The sequence below is a fragment of the Sinohyriopsis cumingii genome, chromosome 4 (genome assembly GCF_028554795.1).
Source record: "Sinohyriopsis cumingii isolate HCF-2022 chromosome 4, ASM2855479v2, whole genome shotgun sequence".
In the NCBI taxonomy this organism is placed as follows: Eukaryota; Metazoa; Mollusca; class Bivalvia; order Unionida; family Unionidae; genus Sinohyriopsis; species Sinohyriopsis cumingii.
The window spans coordinates 11,972,264-11,995,811 of NC_142964.1; the positions used below are offsets into that span (position 1 = coordinate 11,972,264).

At 34.0% G+C, this 23,548-nt stretch overlaps 1 protein-coding gene across 1 annotated transcript in view; it reads right to left on the reverse strand.

The window, feature by feature from the left end:
• Positions 1 to 1,177: 1,177 nt before the first annotated feature.
• LOC149800634 (allatostatin-A receptor-like) overlaps positions 1,178 to 23,548 on the reverse strand; it is a 70,146-nt gene continuing 47,775 nt past the window's right edge. The window contains exon 3 of the mRNA XM_089954639.1: positions 1,178 to 15,508. Coding sequence (XP_089810765.1) covers positions 14,385 to 15,455 — 1,071 coding nt within the window. The 5' untranslated portion in view covers positions 15,456 to 15,508 and the 3' untranslated portion in view covers positions 1,178 to 14,384. The remainder of the gene's footprint in view (positions 15,509 to 23,548) is intronic.

Genomic DNA, 23,548 nt, shown 5'->3' on the forward strand with positions numbered 1-23,548 from the left:
CAAATTTAATAAATTATACTTCAGACCAATGTACCTACATTTTGCATATCCGGAAATTCACAAATTTGATTTTCTTATCTATGCAATCCACTGTACAGGTTTACTAATTTTTTAAATAGTCAAACAAGATTTTATCTGTAAAGCACAAATGCCCAAAAAATTCTACATACAAAAAGTTTTAAAATTTATAAAATTTAAACATATGCTATAAAAGCATGAAAATTTAATTGGGTCATCTACATATATATGTCTATCAAATTTCACTTGCATATCTCAAGTCATTTTTGCTAAACCATGCAAAGCTTTTGTAAATAATGTTGCAAAAGTTCAGAAATTTGGTAATTAAAAAATCTGAAAAGGCCTGAAAATTTTAATCAGCTCATCAGCATACAATAAAAATGTCAATTAAATCTCGTTTTTCAACCCCAAGGAGATAATGCCTAAACTAAGAAAGTCTTGTGAGTCTGTACAAAAAGCTAAAAAGGTTTAAAAAATCAACAAAATTGTAATGTAATAACTGGAAAATGTAATGTTATCAAAAAGTATGGAAGCAAATTTGAATGTGTCTACATCTGGTGGCTTTTGTGCAATCTTTATACAGCGACAGAATGAGAATGAACTAATGGACATGACCAACAAATAAATATTAGTGGTGGCATATTTTTACCATATATACTCGCCTGTAAGTCATGTCAAACTTTAAACAACATGGAACATGATTTATCACCCCATAATATGCCAGCAGATCAGGGTCTTTGAAGCTTTTTCTACTGATTACTACAAACAAACTATACAGCCCAACATATTCAAGTTTATTATGCAATGGCAGATCAAGGTTTATGCAGTTTTGCCCAGCTTGTAAGCGAGTGTATATATACAGTAATTCTGGTAATATTTAGTGACACAAATTAAACTATTCATTGTCACTTACCATAGTCTTTAGAATCAACTTCACTGCATAAGTTATGGCATACCTAGTTCAATGACTATGAACCAATGTGCCAGTAGCTTCTTGTGGGTCAGTGGTTCTTCTTGGGGTTTTCCCAGGTTCTTTCAGTTCCACCTGTTATACTGGCCACCACTTATATAGCCTATCTTGTGCTGAAAAATGGCATTAAACCCAACAACACCACCACCACCAAACCAATGAATGAAAGAAAAACACAAAACACCAGTATATTTTCAGCATATACTTTAATACTGATACAAACTCAATAACAATGATACATTTCTAATAAATCTTTAAGCAAGCGATATATTGTACAAGCTCTTAATATAAACCTGCATACACACCGCAATGTTTAAATACATAATGCTGTAACATTTATTTGGATAAATTTTTGTTAAATTATTTTATAAAAAATACCTTTACTAATTTCTTTTCTAAAATTTTCAAATGTCCAATCCTCAACATGATAGATAAGACATATCTAGTAGATGGATTCTTGTATAACAATTTCATCTTGTGCAACAATTTCAATTCATTATTTGTATTGCAGAAAAACTTAGATTTTTATTCATGATTAATATTTTTCAGACCAGATTGCTTTATTTATATGTATGTGTGTGTATATATATATATATATATATATATATATATATATATATATATATATATATATATATATATATATATATTGAGGAAATCATATGCCTGTTAATATCTACAATCAGAAGATTCATTATAATACATATATTACTATATGAATACCATATTAACTCCCTTGACCTGGCCACAAGATATTATGCATCCAAGGTAAGACAGTTACTGAATTGTTTACAGTGACATTGCTTGTATTTATGTCCATTATTGTTATACTAATTCTAATTTGCTTTGTAAACCGCATATGGAACATGACTCTTACCAATGCTATATATATATCTATTTACTTAGAAAAGTATCCCTATATGGTCAGTATCGACATTCTTCTCAGGTTTATGGACTTTTTTTTCTGAACATTTTCTAATTAAAAATGTGTTGCTAAATTAAATGAATCTAGCAACAAAATCACTCCTCCTGAATGCTTGTGAATGTTAAAAAATTGTATGCAGTACAACAGGTCCATCCTACCTTCCCTGCAATAAACATGTTTTTCAAAAATCTATTTGCAAAGAAGTATATTATCCTTTTGTGCCCAATCCCCTCCCCCACAGGTTGCCCTATTTTAAGCAAAATTTAATCTCGATAGCACCAAATATACACTAAAAACAACAAAGAAAAATGTTTAAAATATCTCCTTATATTATGAGTGCATGTTGCCATAAAATATATATTAAAAATATTATATACAAGTAGAAAGATCAAGAAAATCTTTAGACAGTCTACCCTAATTCTTGCTGGGCTGGCTGCAGCTGTAGCTTTTCTGTACTTACTGTACATCTGTAACAAAACAGAACTACAACTTGTTCTGTCATTCTGAATTCTAAACATACCATGAATGAATAGGCAATACATAATACAAGCTATCCTATATATTTTCAATGAAATGTTACATGCTAATTATTGATCTTTTTAGAAAGCAACATCCTTTGAGTTAAGATTACACTATACTACAGTCAATGAAAGAAAATTCAATTAAAAAAATGGAGGAAATAATCGCATCCAGTAATGATCGTGGATTAGAAAAAAGTATTTCTACAGTACAAAAGTGTCCAAAGTGTAGGTGGTCATTGATTATGACTGGCTCTCAATCTATCACATACAAATCCCCAGGCTGAAATGTTGACTGGCTCTCAATCTATCACATACAAAGGCCCCAGGTTGAAATGTTGACAATATCTGCAACTCAGAAAATTACTAAAAAAATGTTAATCACACACTGTCTTAATAAATAAATAAATGTATAAACAAACCAAGCTTGATCACTTGAAATCAGGTGAGGCTTTCATGATTTTTTATGATTTTCCCATCTGAATATCATCAAAAATTTAATAAGGACATTTTTTTGTACAAAAGTGTAAATATATCCACAGGACTTCAAACATCAATATCATAAACACCTGTCATAACATGAACGACATGCCAAGTCCCACTGTCAAATATTCCTCTGGTCGACAAGCTCAGAAAATTCAAAACAACCCAAAACTACCTAAAAATAGAGCCAACAGTACTAAAAGTTTTTCACATTTTACTGTATTTCTATGTCATGATGCTCTGTTATTGCCATATATATTTTTTAAAATGAGCAATTTTCTGAAAGTATCTTTATCCAGATTAGCACACTGGGTTTACAGCTGTCTTAACTGATTAGTTACCCTGTGTTACATGCACTCTACAAATAACTGGTTGACTCCCCCTTACAGCTTAGCCCCTACCACAACAGCTAAATACTGCAACAAACTTCCAGAAATGTTGTTTCTTGATTAAACCTTACCTTCAAAATAATTATCGTAAAGTAATGGATAATGCCAAAGATTTATCACCAAAGCGAGCAAATCTAGCGCTGTCATAGTCAAGGCATGGATATTTTCAGAACAAATTCAATGCAAAACCCCTCAGAAATGACATTTCAAAACCAGGCTAACATTAGGATAAAAATAAGTTTGTGCAGGCAGTGGCATTGTTCTCGTATCAACTAGAGAGCATTCAGCTGCATCCAAACAAATACACTCAAGTCCATCATCACACAATACACAAACAGATAAGGGTCCACTCATTTCATTCTACAAATGGGTACATGCAAACAATACTGTTCATGAACTGCAGATACACAGTGCAATTGTCACAACAGGTTTCCAGGTGTGCATTACACAAAGGTAAACCAGAAAATGGATATAATGTTCTGAGCAATTATCTACTGACAGGAAGAATCAATCACTGCACATGTATTTACTTCAGGTAAATTAATTACTAATCTGATTAAAATTGAGGTCTCAAACAATATGGCGATCTGACAGATACCAACAGACACTTTTAGTTCTTTTTACTTTTCAGCTGATCAATTATTTTACCGCTTTCACATTTTGAAAGTGAGAAGCATCATTCCGAACATGAAGTTTCTAATCATATCTCTCCCTAACATAAAAAGCAATAATTTATCTGATCATTTCTACAAATAAATGTACCAGGAATCCAAAGATTGCAGAACGTAAACTTTATAGGCACCTGTCAGATCAACTTACAAGCAGATCTCAATTTTGATCTGATTAAGTAGGTATATCTATCTGAACCCTGATAAATTCATCTCTACTCCTAATTAATCTGTAAATTTATATAAAACTTTTATAATTAAAGATATTATCAAAAGTTGTAATTTCATTTTTAAAACTCCATTTAATTTAAAAAGGAAAGGAAATTAACAAATAAAATCAAAACTCTTTAGATGATGGCCTGAAAACTCAACACATTCAAAAGAAAAGATATGATTGATAAAATGGACAGAAACAAAGAAAAATTAAAGTATTGATAAAAGCATCAAACAATACAAGCACCACAAAATGACATATAAATACATTGAGAAATTCTATTTGTAAGCAGCAAACATCAATACAGTACTTTGTAATTCACAGATCAATGATGTACATGCCTTTACATGCAAACATGTTACAGTTGTAAAAAATAATACTAATAATAATGCTCTTGGCTTATACAATAGATATAAATGTCCAAGAGTACTACTAAAGAGGCAAGAACTTTTTGAATATGTCAAAATTGCCAAGAATGCCAAAAGTGACCTACAAGAATGCCAAAAGTTACATACAATAATGCCAAAAGTGACCTACAATAATGCCAAAAGAGACCTACAAGAATGCCAAAAGTGACGTACAATAATGCCAAAAGTGACCTACAAGAATACTAAAAGTGACATACAATAATGCCAAAAGTGACCTACAAGAATGCCAAAAGTGACATACAATGCCAAAAGTGACATACAATAATGCCAAAAGTGACCGACAAGAATACTAAAAGTGACATACAATAATGCCAAAAGTGACCTACAAGAATGCCAAAAGTGACCGACAAGAATACTAAAAGTGACCTACAAGAATGCCAAAAGTGACATACAAGAGATCATCAAAATTCTAGGTAACACCCTTCTATTTGAGCTATAATAAAATTTTATAAAACTCTCAATGAGTAACAGTCAAAGTCAGTGAATATAAAATGAATACCAATAATTAGACATGTCTACTGATATACCATAGAGAATTCAGTTACCCAGGCAACCTGTTGATACAATCCACTGGCAGAGAAAGGAATGTTTTTAACTACAGTTCACCATGCTTTTGTTTATCACCTCGATATGATGCACTGCATGCAAGTCATTGAAATTCATCCAAAATTTGACCCAAATAAGAAAACAAATCAAGCCTCCAAGGTCATAAAAGCATTCTGTTGCTCAGACTCAGACCCCCCTTAAAATGATGACATGACTAGCTAATGTACAATACAAGCATGAACCAATCAGACATCAGAAATCCGATGACTTGAATATGACTGGCTAATGTACAATACAAGCATGAACCAATCAGACATCAGAAATCCGATGACTTGAATATGACTGGCTAATGTACAATACAAGCATGAACCAATTAAACATCAGAAATTTGATCCAAGTCTGACCTGAATATGACTGGCTAATGTAGAATACAAGCATGAACCAATCAGACATCAGAAATCTGATCCAAGTCTTACTTAAATATGACTGGCTAATGTATAATACAAGCATGGACCAATCAGATATTAGAAATTTGATCCAAAACTGACTTATTGATGTTAATGTTTATTTAAAGCATGTTTACATTTATTGACGACACTGGTTTGCATCAAAAATGATTGATGTACACAGAATATTTTTTACGAAGTATGTAAGAAATAATATTTCTGCCATGGTTGCATCTGCACTTCAAGTAACTATCTATTACTCAAGTTCACAAAAAAAAAACTGGAACAAATGAGATTCAACATGATGCAGACTTGATATTGGTTCATACCATATGTGTACATTAAAAAATAATCAAAATACTATGCTGGATTCAAATTCATTACAGTTACGATTATGAGTAACACACAGACTTGTGTAAAGTCATCCAACTGGAACTGCATAGATCCAAATCTGCCATCAGATAATGCACCAGCATATCTGGGTCTATGCAGTTTGTTGGATAATTAAGTAGAACAAACATTAAAAAAACCTGATTTGCCAGAGCATTATGCAATGGAAGATCAGGGTTTATGCTGTTTACAGTTGAAACAAGCTTTTAGGCAAGTAGATATTGTATTTTACCTGTGAATGGATGATTATAGGTTTCAAAATGATGGTCTGTTCTGCATAGACTATGTTATAGCTAGGTAGCTTAAACTGTACAGACACTGCTGCAATCTGTGACAGTTTAAACTGATTTTTATTACAGAACTGTAACATTAAAGTCAAAACTGATTTTTGTTACAGAACTGAAACATTAAAGTCAAAGTTGTATAAATGAGTATTCATTCATGCATAACGGTTTGTATGTATTCTCCAAACTTAATTTTGACTGTTCTTGCTATATGGAACTGGTATTATAAGAAAAATGAAAGGTCTGATGGGTAACATTTCTAATATTACAACTGCTGGGTTAGATAATTATATCTATTCTTATAATCAAGACAAAAATTAATTCTAAGCTATGTTTAAATGATGTTATGTACAATGACCTTTTGATACAGATAAATGTGATAACATAATGACATGCATTCTATTTATCAAATATATAAGAATAGCTGTCTTCATAACATGAATCTGATTTGGAAGCAAAATATGTACAAACAACAACCAGAAATTTGAGGTAAATCTGTTTAAAGATGCTGGAAAATCTTGAGCAGTATTCTTTGGTACACAAAATAATGCTACACGTACGAATTGTACTTGCTCATACGTCAAGCCCAACTACAAACATCACAAATTCAGATCAGCCATTGCATCACGCACTGACAGATCTTAGGAATAATCAGTAGAACAAATAACATGGACCCTGATCTGGTACACTGTGGAGATTAGGGTCTATGCTGTTTGTACTTGAACTAGATTTATAAATGAGTATATATATGGTATGTTTCTCAAATGTGGTAAAGTAAGTAAAGTAATTACCACTGTAAAAAAATGGAGTAACTCTCTATCAGTCCTCATGCAAACATGAAAATTACTGTCAATGAACTATATTTTTGAGGAGTACAAATTTTTGTGGATTAGTGGTTGCTACAAAATATTAATCCAAAGGCTCAATGACAAAAGAATATCCTGTGGAAATAATAGGACAGATCCTCAATCCATAAGGTAAACATTGATGAACATGTTCCTTTTTTGCGAAACCACAAAAATTGATACCAATAAAAATACATGAATTGACATACAAAATGTATAACTTGATGTGAAAGTCGAACCAGCATTCATGTTCAAATTCACATTTTAATTAATTTCTAATAATATAACAGTTACTTGGTGTTAACATTTTTACTTTTAATTCCTCAGATGTGCAGGACATTTTTTAATTTAATTTACAGTCAATGAAAAGAAAATGTCAGAAATATCCAAGACAATACATTCAAATGCTTAATGCTTGTGAACGAGTGAGTTAAGAAATGGACTACATTATACTACTAGTAAAAGGTTTGAATGCTGATAATCACTGCAATAAATAAATACAAGTTTTGTAAAATCTTGAGCAATACAAAGAAAGTTTTGATCAAAATCAACATCACGACAGATATTCTGGCTTTATATATTACACATATAACAATTATTTGTTATCAAATTATTTTACCTGTATATACCATTAAAGTAAACTACAATCCCAGACTGCACAAGTTTCATCTACAATTAAAAGTGTACAATGACCAGATTAAAACATTCGTTAAGCAAAGGTGGTCTTTTTATTTGGGCTACAAACATATATCTGCCAAATGCACATAACTGTAGTATACTAAATAAACACTAATATTAAATGTTGCTAAATTTCAAATTAATTTACTCCATATCAAAATTTAGCCTTTTGTGCAAACACATTTTATGGTTTGCCTAATTAGTTCGAAATTGAGCAAAAATAAATAAAACTAGTGTTTTTATTCATAAATACAGAATTTTAACAAACTGAGAGTTATATCTTTTTAAGTTACTCACACTTATAAGCTAGTATTTAGTAAGATGTATAATGTTATTTAGTTATTAGGATGCATAAGCTGTTATTTAGTAAGATGTATAACCTATTATTTAGTTAGTAGGACATAAAAGCTGTTATTTAGTAAGACATATAACCTGTTATTTGGGGCCCCAAGTGGCCGAGTGGTCTAAAGCACTCTTCGTTACGGATCACTGCCATCTCACCTCTGTCTGCGTCGGTTCGAGTCTAAGATTCAGCCAATGTGGGCATGTGAGAAAGCTTGCCAGTAGCTTCTTGTGGGTCGGTGGTTCTTTCCGGGGGTTTTCCGGGTTCTTCCTCCACCATTAATACTGGCCGCCATGTATAGCCTATCGTGTGCTGAAAAATGGCGTTAAACCCCACAACAACAACAACAACAACCTGTTATTTAGTTAGTAGGACATAAAAGCTGTTATTTAGTAAGATGTATAACCTGTTATTTAGTTAGTAGGACATAAAAGCTGTTATTTCGTAAGACATATAACCTGTTATTTAGTCAGTAGGGCATAAAAGCTGTTATTTAGTAAGACATATAACCTGTTATTTAGTTAGCAGGACATATAAGCTGTTATTAGAGGGACTGCAAGTAATCAAGAGGCCTTGTAAAAACAATTCATCCAGAAAAGTTTCAAGTGTTGCACATTTTCTCTAGAAAGATGTGAAAACTAGGATTACAAGTAAGTGAGCACTTAAACTGTGAGTACTGCAAATCGATTTTTTTGGGTTTCGATTTCTTCTTTACAAGAAACCATGGACAAAAGCTATGAGGAAATATGTTCACTGCTACACAAAATACAAATTACCAACAACAAAAAATATGAGTCCATTCCATGTATGCCACAATCACTGATCAAATTAGCATGTGGTCACAGTCTATAACATAATATGACTAGACTAAAAGCAATCAATCATTGTGGACTGACAGTCAATATACAAGGATGGTCATCAATACAAGTTTGAACAATGATACATTTTAAAACTGTCCCATCTAAATTGAAATTTGACAGCCTGTTCTAATTTGTCTGTATTTGCAATCTACTCAGTCCTTCCCTTGTGGTATTGTTTAATTTTGTTAATAACTATTCATGTGCCTTGATTAAATTAAACAAGGTTAGGTCTGTTGCTTACTTGGATTACATAACTTGACAGTTTACCATTTAATTCTACTGCTTACTTGGATTACATAACTTGACAGTTTACCATTTCACTATGCAGGCTTATACAGTATTGTAAAAACAGAACCTTGTTCAAGTAACTCCCCAACTTTATATGATGTTTATCTTAGCTATTATACTAGATCCTGATAATAAAAAAATGTTCTAAAGATAATGTCATAATTAATAAGTACACTGTCTTACTGATACATGAAGCCACCCAAGATCTTGATGTGAACCAATTTACCAAGTTTTACAGAAACTGAATGTGCAATATATTTTCTAGAGGGTAGCAAACTCAGCCAATCATATGCAAGGTATCTCATTGATTCAGCCTACATCCTAAGTTTGATCAAAATCAGATAATGATCTAGCTCACTGGTAACAGCCAATCAGATGTTCACCTGAATATGTCTGGATCATGCTAACTTTTGTTATTTTCTAAGATTTTGATGATCTAAGCCCTTATTCCAAAATCAGACCATAATTATGGATAGAGCTCAGTCAATGTTACCTAATTAATATGCAAGGATCTTGCTTATTATTTAAACTGACCAATATCTTGAAGATATAATGTTAGCATGTAAACTCTATCAAAATCAGATCTGAAATATGACCTCCAGAATGGTCAAAAGCTCTTCCTATCAGATGCAAGATTACCTTATTAACATGCATGGGTCTCATTAGTGAACCCATCCAAGATTATGATGATATAAGCCCAGGTTTCAAGTTTGATCAAATTCAGACCAGAATAGTGGCCTCCAGATGATGTACACAGGCATTTGACAAGAGAACTGACGGATTAGTTGAGAAGTAACGACTTCTGTTGATTGTTAATAAGAATGTCATTTCTTCGGAACTAATGTTTGGCAGGTCAATCGGATTCTGATCCATATTTTGACTGAGAACATAGTACATTAATTACTATGCAGCAGAGAAGTTGAAATTCAGCTGGACTTGTATTATAGGCATGTGCTATATATAATAAAATTTAATAATTAGCCATCAGCAAGCCATGGATGATAATCCACTATACTCCTTTTTCACCTGAGTCTGTCTTTGCAGAGATCTCCTTGTTTTCTCATGAGTATCCATAAACAAAAATACATCATCAACAACACAAGGGAACAATCTCCTGTACACTGATGAATATGTATACTTTACTGATTGAGAAGTGACTGTTCAGAAGCAAGAAACTGAATGAATGACTCATTCAAACTGTGAATGGTAAATACTGATCACAATGGACACAACATTTACTTACACATGTAGTGACTGGTTAAGCAGGTTTATGCAGATTCATGAGAAAGGAGGAAATCTTGGCACAGGCAACCATGGGTGATAAAAGAGGAAATCTTGGCACAGGCAACCATGGGTGAGAAATGAGGAAATCTTGGCACAGGCAACCATGGGTGAGAAATGAGGAAATCTCGGCACAGGCAACAATGGGTGAGAAATGAGGAAATCTTGGCACAGACAACCATGGGTGAGAAAGGAGGAAATCTCGGCACAGATAACCATGGGTGAGAAAGGAGGAAATCTGAGCACAGGCAACCATGGGTGAGAAAAGAGGAAATCTTGGCACAGGCAACCACGGGTGAGAAAGGAGCAAGGCAGATTTTTTACCATGGCTTACAACAATGCCAGCAGGTTTAAAAATAATGTTCCCTATTCTAAATGGTAACACTAGAACCATCTACTTTTGCAGCAATGCAACAGTACTATTTGCAATGATGCTGTCAAAATGTTTGAACTTCAAAATTCAAAAGAGAATCAGAAGGCTGATGACATGCCAACAGATCAGTGTCTCTGCTGGTTGTCCAACATTTAATTTCAAGTGAAAAGCACATACCCTGATCTGTGAGTGCAAAGCACATACCCTGATCTGTTGAGTACAAAGCACATGCCCTGATCTGCTGAGTGCAAAGCACATACCCTGAGCTGTGAGTGCAAAGCACATGCCCTGATCTGTGAGTGCAAAGCACATACCCTGATCTGTTGAGTGCAAAGCACATACCCTGATCTGTGAGTGCAAAGCACAAGCCCTGATCTGTGAGTGCAAAGCACATACCCTGATCTGTGAGTGCAAAGTACACACCCTGATCTGTGAGTGCAAAACACACACCCTGATCTGTGAGTGCAAAGCATATACCCTGAAGACAGCATAGACATCTGCATAGTGGTACCTATTCTACACAAGCAAATACGGGACATTGAGACTCAGCTGATACAAGTTCCTGTATAAATTATACACAAGTAAACAGAACAACCTGAGTCTCAGAAATGAGTGTCTGGTTTTGTAAACCTGTGATAACCCACTAAATATCATTTTAATCAAAGAGAGTTGCCAACCATTCTTGCCTGTGTGCAGGAACATGGCATTGGACTGATGTTGCAATTGTTATCCCCAAGCTTCTCAATGCAAAGCCAGGGATCATGCAATATCACCCTTTCATCAGTGTGTTTCCCTCATCAGGTTCCAAATGAGGCAAGGAACATTTCAACCAAGTGAAATGAATATGTAATTTCTACATCTACAGCAAATAACAATTTAATGCGAACATGCAATGCCTGACACAATCATAAATATCACAAGACCAGCAGGCAACAGACAGTCATTCCTAAGGCTTGTACAGTGTTATATGCTCTCCCTCATGATAACGTGGCAGTCAGAGTCCACAATCGTTAATCTTGTCATATACTGAACCACATTATATTGTGAACGCTGTTATTTACTGAAAATAGCATACTTCTTACAGTGAAATATTGGGCACTTTCAAAATTTGTTCCATGATGGTGTTTTGAAATGAAGACATACAACAAAGCATGTTTTCCTTCTAGCCACACAGTAACACATTGTTGTGATTTTGGTCATGGTGTCTATTGTAATACTGCACTATGTCTGAAATCATCATCATTAGACACATTAAAATGACGGAGAGCTATACTGTACCAATATACCATTTGGACTCCTGGTGAATGGCTGCCAAATGTCAAGCATAAGAAAAGGTCACTATAACATAATGTCCCTTGGGGAGGCCAAAATGATACAAAACAGGTACTGATAATTATGATTTTGAATAATTTTGGATAATGATATCAACATAACTAAAAGAATGGCTTATTTTCAATAGGCATGTCTTTCTAACAAGATAATTGTCAAAGAAAATGAATAAAAAAATATATAAACTTCTACACATGTGAAAACATTCCAGTTATAAAGCTAAAATTGTATAATTATCACAAGTAAATATTAAATACTCTATTAAAATAAACTGTGATCTGAAATTTGTTTGTCTTGTTTTATTTCTCTTATTAATATTCTTTAATACAAAATGTTGTACACTAGTTTCAAACCTAAAGTTCAGTAATAGGCTATTATTTTATTTTACAACAACATTCTGAAAGCTGACACAATTTTCAAACTGAAAATGACTGAGTAAAATATGTTTGTATTGACACACATCATAATGACTGGGTAAAATATGTTTGTATTGACATGCATCATAATGACTGAGTAAAATATGTTTGTATTGACATGCATCATATGTACAATATCTGGAGAACCAGTCTGTGATGAATGCCTTCAAAACAAACCTGTTACAAACCCAAAGAACAGCATACATTTTATTTCAGACAAACACTAGAAAATGTATCCATATAACACTATCACCATGCCGACATTGTTCTTTTAAAAAATCTTTGTTTAATATGCAAAGGGAGTGTTCTAAATCATACAAGGACAATACCTCCATCAATTTTTGTTTTAAAAAAAGTGAAAATTAAACTTGATCCAATTAATTCCAAGCTTGACACTAAATTAGGTTTCAGTCCATACAGTACTTCAAAATTTAAGGGAGACTGAATTTGTGACAGACTGACAGACATAGTAATACTATACGACACCTTGTGACAGATGGACAGGCACATATGTGTGACACTGTAAACCCCCATGTGAAAGACTGAGACATCCACGGGTGGCACTATAAGCCTCTTTAAGACAGAATGAGCGACAGACATGGGTGACACTATAAACCCCTTTAAGACAGATTGAGAGACAAACATGGGTGACGTTATATTCCACTTTAAGACAGATTGACAGACAGAAAGGGTGACACTATATGCCCCTTTTAAGTTTAAGATGGACTGACAGACAGATATGGGTGGCACTATAAGCCCCTTTATACAAGACTGACAGCCAGTCATGGGTGACACTATAAACCCCTTTAAGACAGATTGAGAGATAAACATGGGTGACACTATATGCCCCTTTTAAGTTTAAGACAGACTGACAGACAGACAAGGGTGACACTATATGCCCCTTTAAGACAGAATGAGAGACAAACATGGGTGACACTATATGCCATTTTTAAGTTTAAGACGGACTGACAGACAGCCATGGGCGGCACTATAAGCCCCTTTAAGACAGATTGAGCGAAAAACATGGGTGACACTATATGCCCCATTTAAGTTTAAGACAGATTGACAGACAGACAAGGGTGACACTATATGTCCCTTTAAGACAGAATGAGAGACAAACATGGGTGACACTATATGCCCCTTTTAAGTTTAAGATGGACTGACAGACAGACAAGGGTGACACAATATGCCTCTTTATGGCAGACTGAAGGACAGACAAGGGCGACACTATATTCCTCAGTGATACAGCAAGGGCATCAAAATTATGATTGTACATGAAAGCAGTTTCTTTTAAAATAATCTGTCAATGAAATTCAGTAAGAAAAATGCAAAGTCTGCCAGACTTTTTGTTTGTTACTGTTGCTGCCATTTGCAACCATCTCATGTCAAGGCCAAAAAATGCTCTCTAACATGAGCTACCTAAAAACATTTGCTGATTTCTGTAGTTAGGCAGTCCTGGTATCCCTCGAGTCATCAGCATAAATGCCACTTGAAAAGGATATATATACCACTGATGTTGGCAACTTCATTTCTACTTTTTTACACTCCTAACTTTTTTTCCTTTTCTGAATTCATTTGGAAAAAGTAGGAGTGTGTTATACCCTTCAATGACGTGATCTCACTTCCCTGTTTTCTTGCACAAGAAAATCTTTAAATCTGAATGAATCATAGTTCATTCATAATCAAACCCTGTTATACACATTCTGTCTCCTCTCCATCCTGAACCTCTATTGTTGACGCGAGTGGTGTCTGATACACCTCCTGGACATGATCTCGCCTCCTTGTATGTGGATCTTCATCATCTGCGTCTTTGCAGTAAGTGCAGTTGATAATCTTGTCAAATACTGTCCCAAAATCTCGAGACAGTGTTGCGTATATAATTGGCCGTAAAGCCAGATCTAGAAGTGCTAAAATACTGAGATACTCCCGAACGTGAGTCCAAACCTGGAATTTCTCTCGATCTTCTAACACTGATGCTAAATCCTTGTCTTTCATTTTGTAAAACCACAAAAGTGTAACCATTTCTGATGGAAGTCTACATAATGCAAATGTTACAATTAAGCGAGAAATCATTTTGGACATTCGTCTCTCCCTACGCGAGTAGCTATCTTCAAAAAATCTCTTGCTCATGTAAACAGTAAAGGCATATATGATTATAATCAAAACTAATGGCAAAAAATACGAAAATGCTCCCGAAAGAAGTAGATATTTTTCTTCTTCTGCTGCATCATGGGCATCAAAAACACATCTATGTGAGACGGGCTCACGACTCGATGCCTTAATCATGGGTATGTTGGCTGCAAGGGAGACACTCCATAAAATTGCTGAGGTAATGATAGCATGGATACAGGATGGCCCATGATGACCTCGATCAGTCAAAAGAATCCCACGAAACACACCGAGGACAACAAGATGAAATGCAATGATGTATTGGCATGAATTAGACAAGAATCCATAAACTGTGCACCATGTTTTTGCTTTTATCTCACCCTTGTCAGCATGTATTATGATCTCTTCTGGAATATTCATCAATGCAGAAATGATATCTGCCAAAGCCAGGCCACCAATAACAATGTAAATAGGGATTCTAAGGGACTGATACACACATAATGTTATAAGAGCAATGGAATTTCCTATAATGCAGACAAATCCTATTGCCCCAAGGAACACAGTCTTCACCAGCATATGGATGTTGGGATTTGTAGTAGCATCCATCCTTACCAGGCAGATCAACCCTTTCCCATGTAATAAATTACACCACATATAATACAGCGTCCATGCTTTTGTATCATGCCACTCCTGCAGATTGCCCACTCCTGAAATTAACAATAATCAGTTTGTTACAAAAAGGACAGTCATGTCTATAGACTGGTATAAATCCCCATTTTTCTGTACCCCCTTACCAATTTCAATAATGCAAATCTTTAATGTGAATTAAAAAAATGCACAGAACTTAGTCATTTCATTCACTGATTTATAATTTCTAACCCAACTTGACCAGGGTGGCCCTAACATGGTCATCATCTGCACGTTTCATGCTTAATGGTTTTTCCATACTCACACGGTATGGGAGAGTCTGTTTTCCTCAGACCACACAGTGATGTAGTGTATCCTATTCTGTAACTACCACATAATTCCGCAAGGTTGGAGTTGACAGTTATAGCTCCTTCCACATGTACAATGAAATTACACCACCTGTTAAATCCAAGAGAAATGGCAAATTTGTGATTATCATTCTTTTCCTTTGCTTGATTCAACATTGTAAATATCGGAAGCAGATGACAGTGTATTTACCTTCTATGTACATACATGTATATTCATCCACCCTTTTGCTGAAAATGAACTTGTACAGGAACTGGAAATGACCGCTAGCAAGGTTGTCTTTTACACTGAAAACTTACACTTGGCATGAAACAAACAGAATATAATGTGTCAGGGGCCCCCTGGTCATAATCAGGTTTGAAATGATAAATCAATGAATAAAGTGACTAAGTTCTTTGCATTTTTTAATCTCAATTATGCTTTTTGTTTCTTTAATCTGAAAGGAGGGACAAACAAACGGGGAGGTATATTCAGACAATAGGTTGTAAATCAAATGATGATATATGGTATCAATATATAACTTTGGAAAACTTTTTAAATATTAAATCTGATGATGTTGTTGTAGCCATCAAAAGATACAGGTATTTATATACACTAGTAAAAATAAAGCAACAATGAAAGATGAAAATAAAACAATTGTCACATCATCAAACTGTCACAAGACAGTACTGTTGTTTTACATCAATGTATGAGATAAAGGTTCTGTAAAAATCACGTGTAAGTCGAATCCAACTGCTAACTGCACAGACCCAGATCTTTCACTACATAATCTACCTGAAGACTTGAGTCTGTGCAGTCTGTTGGGAGTAATCAGTAGAACAAGCAAACGAGATCCTGATCTGCCAGTGCAATATGTGACAGCAGATCAGGTTCTTTGTCGATTGGAGTTGGACTCGGTCTATAAGAAAGTATATATAATTGATGAAGAAACAACACTTTTCCTCATATCACAGGATTCTTTACTTTTCAGGTATAAACAACATTAGAAATTCAAAGGTTAAAATTTACGTAATTAAGTTTGATCATTTCAACAAACTCACTCATTATTCAAAGTAACCTGTACTTTGCACTTAGGAAATCATTTTTTGAGTAAATTTTGTGAAGTTAATCTCGTTATAATTGGCATATATCCACAATGTCAACATCACAATCACATGTATGTACATTCACTAATATTAGAAGAAGTAACTCCCTTTTTGGGCGCTCTCGTCTCTGGAGGTGGACTGTATCTCCTAATGTGGCCACTGAATAAATAACATACAAAATCCATTTTTGTCATTGATTTAACCCACAAAGTGGTAACAAGACACCAGGCATGCAAGCTGGTGAGATTAAGTGGTAACAAGGCACCAGGCATGCAAGCTGGTAAGATTAAGTGGTAATAAGACACCAGGCATGCAAGCTGGTAAGATTAAGTGGTAACAAGACACCAAGCATGCAAGCTGGTAAGATTAAGTGGTAATAAGACACCAGGCATGCAAGCTGGTAAGATTAAGTGGTAACAAGACACCAGGCATGCAAGCTGGTAAGATTAAGTGGTAACAAGACACCAGGCATGCAAGCTGGTAAGATTAAGTGGTAACAAGACACCAGGCATGCAAGCTGGTAAGATTAAGTGGTAATAAGACACCAGGCATGCAAGCTGGTAAGATTAAGTGGTAACAAGACACCAGGCATGCAAGCTGTAAGATTAAGTTGTAACAAGACACCAGGCATGCAAGCTGGTAAGATTAAGTGGTAATAAGACACCAGGCATGCAAGCTGGTAAGATTAAGTGGTAACAAGACACCAGGCATGCAAGCTGGTAAGATTGTCATAACAAGACACCAGGCATGCAAGCTGGTAAGATTAAGTCATAAAAAGATACTTGGCATGCAGGATGGTAATTTCCATTATGAAAGTCTTGGAAACCACTTCATTTTTTCGAGCCACACTGCAATCTTGATATGTACCATAGGCTTAAAAACAATGCTCTATTCAAGTGCTGGAGAAAAAGATGCACTTTTTAGAACATGAGCAGATATCATGGGAATTTAGTTTGAAAATATGTCAGTAGTAAATATGGCTATTTCAGAAGCACCAGTCATCAGAAGGTGGATACAGACATAGCATCATGCATTATGTTTGTCTGAAAATGGTGACAGTAATGACTGTAATTATGAAGAAAGCAATTCACTATATACAGACAAGTTCATTTAACAAGTGTTCAATGGTACAATATTCCTTTAATGAAAACTGCACTATGACACTACTGTTATAATTAATTTTTATCAGTCTGTGTTAATTTTATTGGAATATGTTTCTATACATTACTGACTTACTGTTATTAACTGCAGAATAATGGGCAGATGGATTATGTTATCAATAAACTAGTCATTGCTGTTGTCACTGGGTAGCACTAGTTAGAAACAATCCAAGCATATCCACTTCATTTAAGTATATCCACTTCATCCAAGTATATCCACTTCATCCAAGTATATCCACTTCATCCAAGCATATCCACTTCATCCAAGCATATCCACTTCATTCGAGCATATCCACTTCATCCAAGCATATCCACTTCATTCAAGCATATCCACTTCATCCAAGCATATCCATTTCATCCAAGCATATCCACTTCATCCAAGCATATCCACTTCATTCAAGTATATCCACTTCATTCAAGTATAACCTTTCTTTCAGTTTAATGCTACAACTGATATTCAAGTTATACAACTTTCAAAAGCTTTAACTTGGTTTAAAGTGATATTAAAGTTATATGACTTTTAAAGGCTTTAACATGGCTTAAAGTGAAATTAAAATTATATGATTTCTGAATGCTTTAACACGTCTTAAAGTGATATCAAAGTTAAATGAATGCCAAATGGGCCTCTCTGCAAGTCTGAAACAGCAAGAATTGTGCTGAACTGAATTTCAATAAAAATCTATCTCAGAAATCATAATCAATTAATTCCTTATCTGGGATTACCAAATTTACATGCCATGGGGTACACTCTAGTACACTACTTCCAAGCAATGTAATGTAACATTATTTACAATACTCCTACACATCAAACTGGGTGGTATTACTGAATAGAAGAAAGATTAAGTTCTACAATAATACCAATTAATGTAGACTTTCTACATGTCTTAAAAATAAAGCAGAAAAAAAAATAATTTGAGACCCAATGTTTTTTCAAGCTAAAAATTACCAGTTGGTGTTTGTATCCCAATTTTAGACTTTATGCTTTTAGATCTAAAGCAGACCAGTCTGAACTAACACAGACATATGAACCATTGCAAAAAGTAGGATAAGTTTGTGGTTTGGAGTAAAAAGAAACTTGGGCACAAAATCATGGGTCCAATAAGCAAATAAAAACAAAAGCTGTCCAATTTTCACCCCTCTGTACATGCATGGTGAAATAACCAATAAAAAAGTACATTTTATACCCCTAAGTATCCAGCTCATGAAACAGTTTTGGCATGGATATATTTGGATGCTATCACAAGTAACCACCCCAAAAAAAATGGTTTCTACCACCATTTCATGTGAAAATAAGAAGAATTTCCAGAGTTAATATTAAAAATACAAAGATTTATCATTTTGCCTGTGATGTCACTGCAAACTTATTAACAAACAACCCTTGATCTTTACTTCTGACCTTGAACCACTTCATTCCTCTGTTAAAATGAATATGTACCAAGTCTGATATCAATCCAAGTGAAGCTGAAAATTCCTCAAGGAAATTGTCTTTAGTTCTCATGCAAATAAAGTTTTAAATGTCGAATACCTAACTTAAAAAATGACACAGGAGACAGAGTTTGTTACTTTAATGCAACCAAACTTAACTAAGTGTTGTAACATGATATATAAACAGTTATTTGACTTTAGTATTCAATCAAAATAGCATACACTGTTCACAAAATTCTTCCAATACAAAATAGCATACACTGTTCACAAATTACTTCCAATACAAAATAGCATACACTGTTCACAAAATTCTTCCAATACAAAATAGCATACTGTTCACAAAATTCTTTCAATACAAAATAGCATACACTGTTCACAAAATTCTTTCAATAAAAATAGCATACTGTTCACAAAATTATTCGAATACAAAATAGCATACACTGTCCACAAAATTCTTTCAATACAAAATAGTTCACAAGGAAATAATTTATTATTCACCATAAATTAAATCAGTGTCAATTTAATAACCTTTGGTTCAAATTTCTATCACATGTAGACAATGTGTAAAACTTGCATCCCAAAATCAAAATGTCCAATTTTCTTAGGGCTCCAAACTAATATTTATCTGGCATTACACAAAACATCCTGCATCCAAAAATCAAAATGTCCAATTTTCTTAGGGCTCTAACCCAATATTTATCTGGCATTACACAAAACATCCTGCATCCCAAAATCAAAATGTCCAATTTTCTTAGGGCTCCAAACTAATATTTATCTGGCATTACACAAAACATCCTGCATCCCAAAATCAAAATGTCCAATTTTCTTAGGGCTCCAAACTAACATTTATCTGGCATTACACAAAACATCCTGCATCCCAAAATCAAAATGTCAAATTTTCTTATGGCTCCAAACTAATATTTATCTGGCATTACACAACACATCTTGCATCCCAAAATCAAAATGTCAAATTTTCTTATGGCTCCAAACTAATATTTTTCTGGCATTACACAACAGATCCTGCATCCCAAAATCAAAATGTCAAATTTTCTTATGGCTCCAAACTAATATTTATCTGGCATTACACATCTTGCATCCCAAAATCAAAATGTCAAATTTTCTTATGGCTCCAAACCAATATTTATCTGACATTACACAAAACATCCTTCAGCACACAGAAAACAATTAAGAATAAATTACTTTATGCCAAAATACAACAAAATTAAATTTAGAATTTTGTTGGTCTATGAATGTTGATAGAATTTTTTTATTTTTCTTCTCATACAACATAAATTTGAAGGAGTGGATTACAGCAAATAAATTTACTGTCCATGTAAGTAAACACTTATGATCTAGGATGTCTCTATATACTACAACATCATAGTATTGTGTCATACCTATTTCCATGGCATTTCAGTATTTCCTATGACATGCCCAACACACAACTCACTGATCTAGGCTTAGACAGGCCCCAGCACATCAAGCTAACTGAATTTTTCAGCTCCATATAAATATATCATAAATTAAAATTAGTTAATGGCTCAACTACTACACAGGTATGCAAATACCAAATTAAATTTATTAATTTTAAACATTTTTATAAAATGTGTTGCCTTTACATAACATTTCCTGAATTTATTTTGCTTTTACTCTGGTACCATGCTACCACTGACACTCACCACTGCCACAGTAATACCGGTAGCTTGCTCTTTAGAACACCAGCAAACCAAGGTCACTTTGGAATATTAGGCACTTCCCTAGATATGTTGACAGGAAATTAAATCATTTGCCACGAATAATGTATCACATGTTGATTACTGATGGAGTAGGACATAAATGAAAAAGTAATTATATTAAAGTTATGTTTTCTATACAGCAATACAGTAATAAAATGCAATGGCCTGCATGTTTCTCTGTATGCACTGCTTAATAACTGAATCACAATATGCCACCAACAATATGGGCCACATATATTCAACTCAATGTAGAACTCTCTAATTGTTTAGCAAGACCTCCAAATTGAGCTCTGCCGCAACTGAATTAGAGATCTCGATATATAGGAGATCTCCATATATCAATCAGAGACCTCTTTAATTCAATTATATCATGTAATTTTTTATTTTTATATGTAGATTGCTATATTAGAATTACAGACCTCTGAAATACATTTCAAGACCGCCTTAATTCAACTGCAGAGCTCTCACTTAAGGTAATAATTCAACAATGTTTTGCCAAATAACAATTTCTCCCTCCCCATCATAGGAAAATACTCAGGCATTAATATATCATCGATTGGTACGCTACGAAAATGATGGCGGACCTAACCAGTCTTCAAAATGGGGTTTCCACTACCATTCATAGGATTTGGATGAGATATTAATTTCATTTCTAGTTAAAATAATGACTTTTACTACTAAATCCTGACAATGACAGTCAACTGATCCTAGGAACTGAAATGCTGCCCAAAACCCTATGTCTCAATTAACATTTACTAAATAGAGATTATTCTGTTTATTTTTCAGCAATAACAGTAGATAGACAATAGACTGAAAAAAGCCAGGAATGATTGCTTTTTTGAAGGTCTGTTTCAGGGTTTGCCGGACAAACCTGAATGAGTATCACAAATGAAAAAACAAGCAGAAAGTAAAATATTGGAAATGTAAATTTGTACAGCAATGAAAAGATAAAGAATTAAGTTTCAATAAGCCCTTACTTGTGAATTAAATATTTAGAAACAAATAAACACTAAAGCAGGAATAAATTCCTGACTGAACATAACACATATCTGAGATACATTCGTAAATCTCAGCAAATATGCAAAACAAATTAGGCTGACAGTCTAATAATGACAGATGCTCTGATGCTCAATTGACCACGTTCGATAAATATGTATAAAAATTTCCAGATATTACTATTCCACCTTATACAAAATAAACAATGCATAACTTTTCATTCATTCTTTCAGTTTCAGACATCAGCCAGTTATTGTAAGCATACCTTGTACAGTGGTACAAACTTCCACAAAATATCACGGTCTTACCTGAATTAGCATCTTTCAACTGAACAATTTTTAAAATACCTGTCATACTATACCTTAAAAAACACAAATACTTTTTTCTTTTCTCTGTTTCTCTTTCTTCATTCAACTAATTTTATCATTTAGCACTATCAAACTTGTGCTTCTATTATTTCACCTTAAATCTATCTTACTTCACTAACATGCACAGGTGCATAACAACACATAATTCTGGACAGAGGATGCAGCAGCAAAAAAATATGAATATACTGGCATTTTTTCATGAATATTTGTATATTTTGAGCATAATAAATCTGGCGGAAAAATAAACTGCATAAAATTTTTAAAAACTGAAGCTATTTTTTAACAATTTGAATGGGCCTTTCTTTTAGTAATATGGTTGAAAGAGAAGTCTGCCTCACTCCTGTTCTAGAAGCATTATTTTCATCAAAAAAGCCCTACTATTTCAGAAAATCTGGAAAAAAATCAGCAATTTTTTGGTGCTACAATGCCTCAGATAAGATTTTTGTTTCAAATATGAGATAGAGAGCAGTTTCCATCAAAACTGAAGGTAAACTTTAACAATAGAAAATAACAGAAGTGAGCCAGAATTCTCTTTCAACCATACTACTCCTTTGGCTCTGGGAATAGGTTGATTACACACCATGGGCATCTTAGGAATTTGTGTTATTGAGATAAGAAGCTCAACCCATTAACAAATGAGTATCACAAATGAAAAAACAAGCAGAAAGTAAAATATTGGAAATGTGAAGGGAGAAAAATGGAGACCAATGAATTTCCCAGGGGTGTTTTTTTTTATCACCTTTACATTTCCTCTTTTACAGTATGAATGGGTATATCTGATTCTAGAATGATAATGGGATAATACAAGACTGGTTGAATGTCTCATCAATGCTACAAATGCATGCTTTTTTAGTTTAGAAATATATTCATCAAGAAATGCAAAACAATGGAGATGGTGGGAAAAGTCCCTCTTCCCCTCCCAATTTTCAACAAATTCCATTAGATTTTTTTCATTTACCCCAAACCCAAACCCCTCAAAAAAGT